Source organism: Rosa chinensis, chromosome 1, assembly GCF_002994745.2.
Source record: "Rosa chinensis cultivar Old Blush chromosome 1, RchiOBHm-V2, whole genome shotgun sequence".
NCBI lineage: Eukaryota > Viridiplantae > Streptophyta > Magnoliopsida > Rosales > Rosaceae > Rosa > Rosa chinensis.
The window spans coordinates 33,743,581-33,756,937 of record NC_037088.1 but is presented as its reverse complement, the minus strand read 5'-3'; the positions used below and the strand labels follow the sequence as shown (position 1 = coordinate 33,756,937).

General features: G+C 36.4%; 1 protein-coding gene across 5 annotated transcripts; it reads left to right on the top strand.

Moving 5' to 3' along the window:
• Positions 1 to 4,004: 4,004 nt before the first annotated feature.
• Positions 4,005 to 12,520, top strand: LOC112182464 (general transcription and DNA repair factor IIH helicase subunit XPB1-like). 5 transcript variants are annotated; one of them, XR_005804729.1, is made up of 21 exons: positions 4,005 to 4,100; positions 4,201 to 4,244; positions 4,350 to 4,419; positions 4,686 to 4,848; positions 4,921 to 5,143; positions 5,244 to 5,300; positions 6,164 to 6,307; positions 7,386 to 7,466; positions 7,591 to 7,678; positions 8,222 to 8,559; positions 8,641 to 8,716; positions 8,811 to 9,004; positions 9,178 to 9,341; positions 9,453 to 9,525; positions 10,647 to 10,760; positions 11,031 to 11,111; positions 11,243 to 11,302; positions 11,409 to 11,492; positions 11,574 to 11,716; positions 11,879 to 12,048; positions 12,211 to 12,520. XR_005804729.1 is itself a non-coding variant. In XM_040512708.1 (21 exons), the coding sequence occupies exons 1-20, from the start codon at positions 4,091 to 4,093 to the stop codon at positions 11,979 to 11,981; spliced, it is 2,310 nt and encodes a 769-aa protein (XP_040368642.1). In that variant the 5' UTR covers positions 4,005 to 4,090; the 3' UTR covers positions 11,982 to 11,997; positions 12,211 to 12,520. The 5 variants fall into 5 exon arrangements, 4 of the variants coding, with proteins under 4 accessions (XP_040368642.1, XP_040368643.1, XP_040368641.1 ...); XM_040512708.1 differs by having other exon boundaries at positions 11,879 to 11,997; XM_040512709.1 differs by lacking the exon at positions 12,211 to 12,520 and having other exon boundaries at positions 4,764 to 4,848; positions 11,879 to 12,169.
• Positions 12,521 to 13,357: the final 837 nt, after the last annotated feature.

Here is a 13,357-nt window from a genome sequence, read left to right as displayed (position 1 = left end):
GATTTTCGATTTTCGTATGATTTTCTTATGCCATACTTATGGTGATTATTTTATCATGCAAGCATGTTAGTCTACCTTAGTGGTGACATGATTATATCACGGAAGCCTGTCTGCTTTTGTGGTGTTGGATTGCTACCTTAGTGGTACTAACTCTGAAGCCTTGTGCCCTATCCGCCTTAGTGGTTTAAGGGTACGGGAGTACTTTAGCTTGGGAGGCTATCACCCGAGTGGTTATCGACTTTCCCTACTTATATTTTACTATTTGGACTAGCAGGGCTAGCTAGTTTTATTATTTTAATTATTTTTTTAAACATTTGCATGCATCATCTTTTTCTACTAATGTAAAAGTGGGAAAGTATTAAGTGGTCGTTTCTCGTTTAAATTACGTATATTTGTTTTTTGTCCACTCACGCTAATGTTTTAAATTACTTTTCCCTGGGCCCGTTGTATTCAATGCTTAGCCTGCAGATCAGTGTTCGGCATTAGTAGGAATTGAGGCATAGTATCCACATCTGCTACTGTCATCTTGTCAGCAGGTTTACCTGTTTAACCTACCAGTTGTGATTTTAGTTTATTATCTTAGATTGCTCTGATCACCTTGGAATGTTATTTAAATTCATAGTATTCATATTCAGGGTCTATGACACAACTACGAGGATTTTGTGTAAAAATAATTTGTGGATCTTTCTGTTGGAATATTTTGTGTTTGACATGCTTTTACTTAGTTGTGAAGTTAGAATAATTTGGGGAGCAGGGTGGCTCCAGAAGTAAGGGTGGATTTTGTTTAATTTTTAGAAGTGTTTATTTTATTTTCTTTAGGTATGGGTTGTCCACTTTCAGGGGAGGTTCTGCCGAATTTTCAGAAAAAGTGGGTCCCGCAGGGCCAACTCAGATTTCCGGGATCGATCCTGTCATCTCTAGCATTGTCAAGACGAATTGACGTAATATGATGATTCGGATGGTGAGCCTGTAAAGGAATAATTTGTGATAGTAGTTTAGCATAAGCAACGATTGCATGAATGAGAGTATGACATGTGAGCAGCATGTTGACACGTCAACCAACACCATCGAAATAGTCCACAAGTTGGTTGAATAGGTTTAAACATATTCCATTGGATTCTATGTAAGAATAGAGCTGCATCCTTTGGGTAGAACGATCTCGTTCCTAATTTCTCTAAGGAACATGTTTTGCAAAAACGATCTATAGGTCTTAGAAGCAATCGATGGGCATTCCGGTTGGACCATGAAACCGCAATTGGTGTTAGAAGTATAGGAGGAAGTGATGATGTCACTATAGGCGTCAACAGATGCAGGAAGCCACTAAGGTGTGTGGTTGGTGTCCGAGTTTCTCCTTAAATCAACTTTTGATTCTTGCTTCTTGTAGCTCGAAAAGGAAGGATGTCCGTGTGAAGTCTTTAGTAGATGGATCATCATATCACGACTTGTATGACCTAATCTATCGTGCCAAAGCCAATATGTGTCAGAATTCCATAAGTCATCTTTTATGACATCGTTGAATTCAATGACTTGAATAGTGGTAACATAGAGCCTACTAGAGAGACACGTAAGCTTCTATAAGATGTGTTTATGTCCTTAATCATTAGAGGTAATGTAAAGGAATTAGTTTCCATTATCACAATGGGTTTCCGCATGAAATCCATTAGCTTGATATCTCGAAAGCTTAAAAGAGTTCTTCTAGCTCTAGGAGCATAGGTAGCTTATTATTATGACAGTCATTATGGTGCCATTTGGCAAAGCAAATTGGGCAGTTCCACAGCCTTGAATCAATTTGAATGGGCTTGCCATGTGTCACATAGAAATGTGTAGGAAACATCTAAAAATGGTTACCATGGCAAAGTGTGCGTAGTCGCACTATTTACGAGATAATGTAGTTCTCTGGAGTCCATTCCTAAAATGCTTGAATAGAATCAAGAGATAGAATAAAAACTGAAATTTTTATTCATTTGAGACCAACGATTACGTCAAAGTTTTTGACTAGAAGTCTAATCCCGATAACTAATGCACAAAATGGTAGTCACTCAACTTCTTTCGATAAATCCAAAATAAACACCGCCAAGCAAGAAAGGAGGGATGTCAGTGGAGCGAGGCTCACTCAAATACCACTAATCTCAACTTCTTGCCTTGACATCACATCTACCTTGGATGAGCCTATTCAAAGAAAAGCTAGAAACCAAAGTCAACAATAAGACTATGGCAAGTGTCATTACAATCATCCTTGGTAATAAAAGGTTCTAATCAAAATCGACGACTTCTATACCGTTTGATATTGGCAAAGTCAAAAATCTGCAACCTTGAACTCGACATTTTTATCTTCATGTTTTGCGTGATAAGCTTTCTTGCTTCCCTTCAAGTTTTGTAGGTAGCAGCTATTAAATCAGATATATGTCGCATCTTTTCCCAATGATCAATTGTTTCACATTGGAAACATAAGTCATCATTAAAACTAGATTTATGGTTGATCTTATCGTGATTGAGGCGCAAAATGTGCCCCTATATTGCTGGTCCTATGGCCGGCGGAGGAACCACCATTGCCGGTGGTGGTGGCAATTCCTCTCTTTCCACCACGGCCTCCACCGCCGCGTGTTCGCATGATTTTTTTTTGGCGGCTTCCTTCCTGAGTAGAGCGATTAGATGGACTAAAACGTGCGAATTGATTATCCTTATATTTAGGGTTTCGCTGGCAGCTACCTCCCTTACGTGTGCCATTATAATTTTTTTCACAAGAAGGTATAGAGAGTCTTCTCAATCAAGTCCTCATTTGTAACATTCTGATTACATGATCACATTATAGATCTAATGCTGAGGATTTCTGAATAATACTCAAGTACTGACTTATAGTCGGTGAGGTGGAAATTTTGTCATCTCTTACGTAATTTGCAGGTTAGGAGTCTTAGATATTCCCAAAGCTCTCTTCAAGTGCAACCTATAAATTCCTTGGGTTATTTTCAACCACATACTCTAGTAGTGTCCATAGTGAAGTAGAGTCGAGTTTGTTCAAGTTTGACATCCTTGAAAAGGAAAAAAAGAACAAATTAGTTTCGGAGCCTAAACGCTTCCACGAAAACAAAGTAAATTTTTTAGCGTAAATCACTACCATGAAATTAATTTCTAAGAAATGTAGATTAGACCGAAACAGTGATGTTTCAATTAATAATCAGGAACAATTTTTGTTCAATGCTACCTCGAATCTAATTCGGAGCAAGGCTTCCATGAACCAATGTTCGAAGCAGCACGATTCCCCACAATTCAGCGTAATCCCACTTTATAGGAAAGGTGGAAGGTGGAAGAAGGTATAATAGAATCCCCGACTGTAAGAAAGCAGGAATATTAAATCAAATCAACAACTTTTTATAAAATTTTTCCTTGAAAAATTGTTGGCGAGGCTAACAAGTAGTGCAATGGGTGTTGTGAGTATGCTGTGTGGACGCTGTACGAAGGCAGGGCCTAGCGAGGATATCCTAGTGAGGCTAACACAGTTTTATTTATTTACTTCCTAAGGTTTTTGGCTATTGATTTAGGGAAAGAGTTTCATGCTGATAACGTATTTAAGGAAAAGAGAATTCGGGAAAATACTCAGATTCTCTCATAGATGATAGGGAACTTTTTATATAGAGAATTACATATACAATATCTTGGAGGACAAGATATCCTAATGAAATACGGACAAGAAAATAATGCTCAACTACCCTTGGATGTAAATCCAATGGCAGAGAGAATTATTATTAAGTTGAGGTGTTTTGTTTTCCACCATTTGATGTAAATCTAAGGGTTATTGAGCATAAATTCTTTGGTCAGCAACTGACCAGGTGAACACCACTGTACAACTAGAAGTAGTAATGATGTTTGGGCTAAGTACACATAATTTAATTTTTCCTTCAACACTTTTTTTATATTTTATTCATATCCACTAATTTTTTGTAATATTTTTAGTAAAGTTATTGACACCAAACTAACCGCCTCTCTTTCTTTATAGTAGCAGAGAAGGAGAGATGCCTAAATCAATTCAAATTTCTATCTCCCTCAAACAAATAACAAGGAAACAGAAGAGAAACTCCAAACCTACAAAGCAATGGGACACGGTATCCATAGTCTATCTAATTTACATCTCTCAGCTTTTCACCTGTTCCGTTCAAAATTAAGAGAAATTAACGAATATATCGTTGACTTCTAACTTTCCAGGTGAGAAAGGCCGGCGCAATAAAAAACTCAAAGTCTCTGCCAAGGTTTCATTCATGGCTTTTTAAAGAATTATGTTCTGATTGTTTTTCCAATGTTTACATCAATTTTATACGATCTAGTTTTGATAAGATCAGGCGTTTTGGATGCAGGAAAGCACACACGTGGAAAACGATGACGGCTATTACAGCGGTCGTGAAGAAGATGACAATGTCCGCCATGGTACGTATTTCATTATGTGCAGATCATACATAGGTTTACCTCGGTATGATTCTTAAGTTCACTGGTCAACTCCATTGTGATTAACCTATGTCCAAAACCTGAACCCTAAATCACTATAGGGTTGAAGGAGCACGTTCATAGGCTGACCGCTGACGCTGACGTTCTTTTCTTTTTTTCCCCTTCAATTTTCTTTATAGTTATTTACTTTTCTATGGTTTTAGAAGTGTGTTGTGTTCACGGAATTATGACTGACTGATGGAGTATAGGTGAAAGGAAAACGAGAGACTTTACCAAACTAGAATTGAAGCCTGACCACCCTAATCGGCCTTTATGGGCTTGTCCAGATGGCCGGATATTCCTGGAAACTTTCTCGGCTTTGTACAAACAAGCTTATGATTTCCTCATTGCCATTGCGGAACCCGTTTGCAGGTACCAACTCTTTTGTGTTGACTAAATGTTACTAGATTGATCAGCATACACTTATCCAAACTCAATTGGCAGGCAAGAGTGGATGCACGAGTATAACTTGACCCCGCATTCTTTATATGCGGCTGTCTCAGTTGGCCTTGAAACCGAAACAATTATTTCTGTTCTAAATAAGCTGTCAAAGACCAAGCTCCCCAAAGAGATTATTGATTTCATACATGGTTCTACTGCTAATTATGGCAAAGTGAAGCTCGTGCTTAAGAAGAATCGGTATTTTGTCGAGTCGCCATATCCAGAGGCAGGATTTTATGCCTCCCTTAATTACCTTTTTCAGTTTACATTAGTGATGCAGATTTTTGGGGTTTATTTAATTAAATGCGGTTTATAATCTTTTGCAGGTACTGAAGACATTGCTTAAGGACAACTTTATTGCAGAATCAAGGATTACTCCTGAGGTCTGTACATTGATCTCCATAGAAGTTGTAGTTGTTCTGATCGGTTAAAATGAGAAATGAAAAACAAATAAAACACAGGAAACAAGGGCAAGTAAACATAGTGATAAGCTAGAGGACGCGAAATAAAGGGGTTTGGCAGCAAAGTACAACAATGTTACCATGCCTCTAACACAAGACTTGATGAGCAACAGAAAGAATAAGAGAACAGGAACTCTTCCTTTTCTCTCCCTTGCCCATACTCATTCTCTAAAGACAAAATTGCTCTCTGACTCTCTGCCTCGCTCACTCTAACTTCAAGAGCGGGGAATTCCCTCACCCTCTCCTTGGAGTTCTATGCTCGAGAGTAAGCGTAAACTACTTCTCCCAGCTGTTTTATTCTCCCTTCTTTCGTTGGAATGGAATTCCCAATTGCTTCACTCAAGTCTTTATATAATCATAGCCTTATTCAGAATCATATTCCTATTCGCTGTATTCTTTTTCCTTTCTGAAAGGAGTCTTATTATTTACGAGAATAGAATTATGGGCTTCCAAATATCAAAATTATTCTATTGGAGGAAACCATCAATAAAGTAAAAGAAGGGATTCATCACTTCTTCCAAGTCTCATTGACTCATGAATCCATCATAGGCTGGAGCATTAACTCGTACAACAGTAGTTATAATTGTGTGTTTGTAATTTGAGTTCCATTTCATGAATAAAAGGTAGATTAATTTTTTATATGCACTTGTACAGTTGATTGTTCTGTTATAGTGCAGCTAACCATTGAGCTTTATATGTTAACATTATATTTCCTTATGTTTTTGTTTGTGGAGTCCATGGGAACACATGTTTTGACAATTATGTAAATCTGAGTTATTTAATAGGGTCCTCATGGAAATGAAGATTTTACAATTAGCACAACGATGGGTGAAATTGGAGCTGGTCCTAGTGATTTGCTAAATGAAGCAGAACTGGCAGCTGTGGCTGAAGAAAAAGAAACTCATGCATTTGAAATTGATCCTTCAAAGGTACCTTGGTTCTAATTTCAAAGCTAAAGGCTATGATTTCTTATTATTAGCTTGTGTATGTATCTGTGCTCGTTTCCGTGCTGCCCCATGTGATGGGCAACTTCTAGCGAGGTAACGAACTAGTTGTTTGGTATAGTTTCTTAACTTGGTTTTAAAGGTGAATCGTTGAGGCGCGAAGCATTTTGCAATTTATGTCTCGGGGATAAGCACTTTAAGACAAACTATTAATTACACTAAAAGTGACCGATGTTGCTTTATGCCACTCCTATCACATTTCTACGGACTTACTAAGTTTCATAGTTAGTATTGTAACTATAGAGTAGATGCAACATTGCCTTATGGTTAGAAAGTACTTCTCAGATTGTCAAGGACTTAAGGTGAAATAAGTGAATATAGTTAACTACACGATAATTAAGAGTATTTACCCCAACTTGGATATTCCAGCACTTCTTAGATATAATAGGGTATTACTAAATACTTTACCCACCAGCTGTATCGTCAGGAAAAAAAAAACACCAGCTGCCAATAATTGATTTTACTCACAGGATATCAGCACAAACTACCCCTAATGCAATGGGTTCTTGTGGGTTAAGGGTTACAGAGGTGTTATTTCGATCAATTTACCAAGTATTTCTGGGGTTAATTTATGGTATGTGACGTACTCCCCAAAAGAAAGGTGTAGGCAAGGGCGCTTCAAGGGTCAATTGGGAGGTGGAAAGGAGTGATCGGTTCTGCAAGTGCCTTCTGCTTCTTTAGTTTGCTTTTTGTCCTTTTACGGTATGAGACGTCCTCCTCAAAGGACCAGTGTAAGCGTATTGAACATTTCATTGCATAACCTTACACCACACCTGATGAAAGAATTATTTGTAACCTTTTATCAGTAATATTATTAAGCATCAGATTGCTCAAGTACTCATACATCATTCCAACAGTAGACAGATAAGCCAGCCAATGAATTTGAAACTATTTTTTTATGTAACACATTTATCAGTTTAGTACATCATTTTATCTTCAGACCCTGAATGGCTTTAGATAAAAAACTTAACTCAATGATGCATGTTATTCTATTTATTGACAGGTTGAGAATGTTAAGCAACGTTGCTTGCCAGATTCTTTGAACTATCCTATGTTGGAGGAGTATGACTTCAAAAATGATACAGTGAGCTATTTCTCCCTGCTGGACATTGCAAATTAGTGATGGATATCAGTCGATCATCAGCTAGAAGTTTATTTCTAGCTTTCTTTTGTTTTTGGTGTCTGAAATTGTTCTTTTGAGAGTGCAGGTTAACCCTGATCTTGATATGGAACTAAAGCCTCAAGCGCAACCCCGACCGTATCAAGAGAAGAGCTTGAGTAAAATGTTTGGGAATGGTATGCTTCTTCTTTGTTTCTCTCTTCTTTCTTTTATTTTTTATTTTTCCTTTTTTTTCCTTTAAACTTTTTTTTTTTTTTTTGCAAATATAAGCAAGCATCTGTTTGATGAAGTAATTTACTTGATCGAACCTTTAATATGCTTGCTTTCACTTTATTTTTGGGCTTTTACAAAAAGTTACCTATGTACAGAATAGCGAGCTTTACAATATTCAAATATAAAGGCAAATAACTTTTCTCTTAAATTTTCAGAAACTTTTAGATTTTATAGTTCTTTCATGACTGCACATGAAGAAAAGCTTAATTATGTCCTGAGGAATGAACACACATATTTTTATATTGCAATTATTGAATTAACTTTTGTTGTCTTTTAATACTGATAAATTAATGCAAAACCTGTTGAGTACTTGCCCTGGTGTTACTGTTGTTTTTCATGGTTTTATTTTCGGAAAGCATTCTAGGGCTGAATAAGCAAAATATGGTGTATGAACAAAAGTTCTGACTTCTGACTTTATATTTGAACTATATTATTTAATACTTTAGGGAGGGCAAGATCTGGCATTATTGTACTGCCTTGTGGTGCTGGAAAATCTCTAGTTGGTGTTTCTGCAGCCTCTCGAATAAGAAAGAGCTGCCTTTGTTTAGCAACAAATGCCGTTTCCGTTGATCAGTGGGCTTTTCAGTTTAAGTTGTGGTCAACTATCCGAGATGACCAAATTTGTCGTTTCACATCTGATAGTAAAGAAAGAGTCCGTGGAAATGCTGGGGTGGTTGTGACAACATATAACATGATTGGTTTTGGTGGAAAGAGGTCCGAAGAATCTGAAAAGATTATTGAAGAAATAAGAAACAGAGAATGGGGATTGCTTCTTATGGATGAGGTGATTATATATATGATTTTGTGGAGTGGACTCTTTATGCAAGCATTTTAGAATATTGATTATGTTCTCTTCTCTATTAAGGTGCATGTTGTTCCTGCTGAAATGTTTCGAAATGTCATCAAATTTACTAAATCACATTGCAAGCTTGGGCTCACGGGTGAGTCGGATACAGCTTTGGTCCATTGCTATACAACTTACCCTTGATCTTTTTGTTTTTGGATATCCAAATTCACGCATCAGCACAATTGCAGCCACACTGGTGAGAGAGGATGAGAAAATCACAGATCTGAACTTCCTTATTGGTCCCAAATTGTATGAAGCAAACTGGTTGGATTTGGTTAAAGGCGGATTTATTGCTAATGTACAGTGTGCTGAAGTATGGTGTCCTATGACAAAAGAGTTTTTCCTGGAATATTTGAAGAGGGAAAACTCAAAGAAAAAGCAGGTGTGTCTACTCTGAAACTTGTCACTAATTCATGGTTGATCATATTATATTTAAATTACATATGCCAAGATGCAGCTAGCATTTCTTGTCAAGCCTGCCAATTTTGTTTGTTGCTGTTAGTTCATGATTCACTTTACTACTTTTTTCTCCTCAAACACTTCTTTCATTTTCAGGCACTTTATGTAATGAATCCAAATAAGTTTAGGGCATGCGAGTTTCTTATACGGTTTCATGAAGAGCACCGTGGTGATAAAATTATTGTATTTGCCGATAATCTATTTGCACTTACAGAGTATGCAATGAAACTTCGGAAACCTATGATCTATGGTGCTACCAGGTTGTTTCTGGACATTTTTTTTTTAAATTTTTATTGACGTCTTTTACTTCTACCGTGGATATGATACTGTCTGGTCAATAATCTAATACTGCTAAGCCCTCTTAATTTCAGCCATGCTGAGAGGACAAAAATTCTACAAGCTTTCAAAACAAGTCGGGACGTAAACACCGTATTCCTGTCTAAGGTAAGGTTGTCCTTTTTTTAAAATTTTTTGTAATATTTAAATAAGAAACATATTTTCATTTTATGATTTCCTTGAAGGAATTGAAGCTGTCTAAAACTCTCATCGAGGAATTGCCCTCGTCAATTGGGTATCTCAATTCCTTGTGGGTTTTGGAGGCTTCTGTTTTAATTTTTTACTTGATGAAAACACTTCCATGTTATACTTTCTGGAAAGAAAAATCATATTCAGCTTTGTTAGAATATGAAATTGTTGAACAATTTGTAACCTATTTATTTACGTTCTATTAGCATGCAACAAATGCTCTGCATGCATAAGAAATTTTCTGAATTAGGAAAAATATAGTAAAAATTAAAAAAAGAGAAAAAAAAAAAAGATGTAAAGTTACCTGCAGATAGTGGGAAAATTCTACAATTTGTTAACGTATGACATACATACAATTGTTTTAAAAGTGGTAAAATGAGTCCTCAAAATAGTAATATTAGTCCTCAAAGTAGTAACATGAGTCCTTAAAGTGGTAAATTTTCTTAGTTACCACATGAGTCCTCAAAATAGTAATATTAGTCCTCAAAGTGGTAACATGAGTCCTTAAAGTGGTAAATTTTCTTAGTTTACCATATGAGTCCTGAAAATAGTAATATTAGTCCTCAAAGTGATAATATGAGTCCTTAGTGGGGTAAAAATAGTTGATGTATGAGAAATGTTAACATATCATAGCTTTACCCCAGATAGTGAGTCACTATCTGCTGAGAAAGTGGATTTTGATTTTGATTTAAATTTAAATAATATATGATCTAAGGCCTCACTTCTTTTCGCATCCGCGTTGACCGATAAAGTGACTTTTTTTCAATATCCAGCATCCAGCTCACAAGCAATGCATGTGAGAGTGTCTTTTTTCTCTTTGCTATGACATGTTACAATTTAAAACATTGGAAAAGAAATGGATCTTTATCTAAATTTGTTTGGTTGTCAACGCGTGTTTTCTTAAAGAATAATATAGATTAGTGAAATTTAGTATATATCACTGACAAGTGGAACTTCGTTGTCGTTTGATTTGGAAAAATTATAGTATTTGCAGATGAAATAGTTGATCATATAGTGATGTTTGAAATTTTTTATTTCAGGTGGGTGATAATTCCATAGACATTCCTGAGGCAAATGTGATTATTCAGATCTCATCACATGCTGGTTCAAGACGTCAAGAAGCACAGCGTCTTGGACGTATTTTGAGGGCTAAGGTTCATGTTCATGTTTATTTTCATATGCACGTAATCCTTATTTTCTTCTGATATTGGGACGACCAGGCCTGTTGGACGCTATTGGTTGGACTCTTTACTTCCTTTTTCTTGCTTTCTTTCTACAAATATGTACATCTTGGTTGCATTATTTCGTGATAAGAAGAGTTTTTCTTTGATATAAATTCTGGAAATCAGATCAATGTAGTATTTAGGCAGAGTCATGATATTTTTACTTCTAATGTGTTATTCAACTTTTCTTTGGATAATCAGGGTAGACCTCAGGATCGGATTGCAGGAGGTAAAGAGGAGTACAATGCGTTCTTTTATTCTCTTGTGTCGACTGATACTCAGGTGTGCATTTATTATCTTCTTCATTTGTATAAGTTAAGAAAATTTTAGTTTTCATATGGAACTTTACGTTTGTTATATACACAAGTTTCTTTTATGAGCTTGACATTCATTAGTCATCCATTTGAATGCAGGAGATGTACTTTTCAACTAAACGCCAGCAGTTTTTGATTGATCAAGGTTATAGTTTTAAGGTACTTCATATTGATTCCCCAAACTGTACGAGTCAGCTGTCAGAATGTACCTCAATTTGATCTCTACAGTAGTTTAATTGGCTTTTACTATATGTACTATTGATAGGTTATTACAAGCTTGCCCCCTCCTGAATCAGGATCTGATTTGAGCTATCACCGTCTTGATGACCAACTGGCACTACTTTCAAAGGTTTGCATGTTTCATTCTTCTTAGGCTTCACTGAATAATTACTCTTGTATTGAAGGTTTCTGACAGGTTTAATGCTTAAAGGTGTTGAGTGTTGGTGATGATAAAGTTGGCTTAGAGACACTAGAAGAAGACCCTGATGAGATTGCCCTTCAGAAAGCACGTCGCTCAACAGGATCCATGACTTTGATGTCAGGCGCCAAGGGGATGGTTTACATGGAATATAGGTATGCTTAATGTAGTTTGTTTTTACTTTTTCTGCATTTGTACGTAAGAGCTAAATGAGCTATATCTATCTATATCATTTCGTTATTATCATAATATATGGCAAGGCACAGATTATTTAGTTAAATGAGCTAAATGAGGTATATCTATCTCCTACTTTGCAGTACTGAAACGCAGAAACACAAGCATGGCAAAGCACAGATTAAGAGTACTAAGCCCAGGGATCCGGCAAAGAGACATTATTTGTTTAAACAACGCCGTGGCTGAGAACAGGAAGGATAAAGTAAATAATCATCAGTGAAAGTCATGCTTTGATATATATGAACAAGCATCTGTATGTTTTTTTTTTAAAGTTTCTATAATTTCTCATAACCCCCAGTTTTGGAATTAGGGTAAGAAACAGATTTATATAGAGCTGAGTTTAGGGCAAAAATTTTCAAGTTGATAGTACCATTTGACAATTTTTTGTTTTTTTTTTTTTGTTTTATGCGAAAAGGCTATTATTAGAAGTGGAAATCTCTAGGGCGTCCAGAGTTTACAACATCAAATCGGAGAGCATTAGAGGCGCTCCTCAGCAAAGTGGTCCTTTCAAAACCATCTAAATTAAGTTCTATGGCATAGATTTAATACAGCATCTGGTACAAAGTTGGCCTCTCTTAACACATGATTGGAAGTGATAGATGAGAAGCTAGTTGCTAATTGCCGGATATCTTGGATAATCTTGCTGATCCTCCAAGGGGGGTGGATTTTGCTCAATAACTAACTTTGAGTCTCCTTCTGCCTATATGTGTGTGAAGTCTTGTTGCCTTGCTGAGGATTTTGCTCATTAATAAAGTTCTAGTAATGATGATAACTGTTATTTTATGTTATTCCTTCTCATATCATCATATGTTCAAAACATAATATGCTATTTCAAGCCAAACAAACAGAACATGATCATACCTAAGAGCACAAATATACCAAGTGAGAAAGGAGTAAAATGCAATCTAGTAACATATATTATTGAATGCCCAAGAGTCCTGAAACTTTATCTGTTAGGAAGTCACCAACAACCTATAAACATAAGGCAATACCACCATGCTATAGAACCAACTAGGAAGATTTGCCCGCGCCTTGCTGTGAGATTTGGTATTGTGATTGTTTTCATACATGATGACAATATTATTGGTGTTGTAATGAAAGAACAAGTATAATTACGTTATATGCCTAAAGTAGGTGAAAGAACACTTGCATAACTTAGCAACTAGTTAAATCAAGAAATCATGTTGAACATATAGGATCATATCAGATATGAAAACAATGACAAAGGATCTGATGTCAGTACCCATTCAGTGCCAAGACCACATGCCAGAACACAGAGAGCACGTGCACCCCTGTAAACAGGGTACGTTCTGTTGCAGTAACAGTCATCTTACACTCATCCCAGTTCAATTCGCATGAAAGGCCATGAGATTCAAAGACTGTTTCCACCTCTTTCTTCCAGACTTCGTTCAAATTCTCTTCTTCTACACAAATAATCACAAGGGTTTTATTTCAACCATATGAGACAATAATGGGGAGACACTGGGGTTACTATCCTCATTTATTCCAATTTTATGCTTTTATGATCTGAAATGCAGCAAAGAACAAAACAAGAATCATTG

Excerpts from the sequence above, each read along its gene's own strand:
- LOC112182464 (XM_040512708.1), top strand. Across the intron at positions 9,342-9,452 it reads ATGATCTATGGTGCTACCAG|CCATGCTGAGAGGACAAAAA; the intron begins GTTGTTTCTGGA and ends TCTTAATTTCAG. Across the intron at positions 11,303-11,408 it reads ATCAAGGTTATAGTTTTAAG|GTTATTACAAGCTTGCCCCC; the intron begins GTACTTCATATT and ends TACTATTGATAG.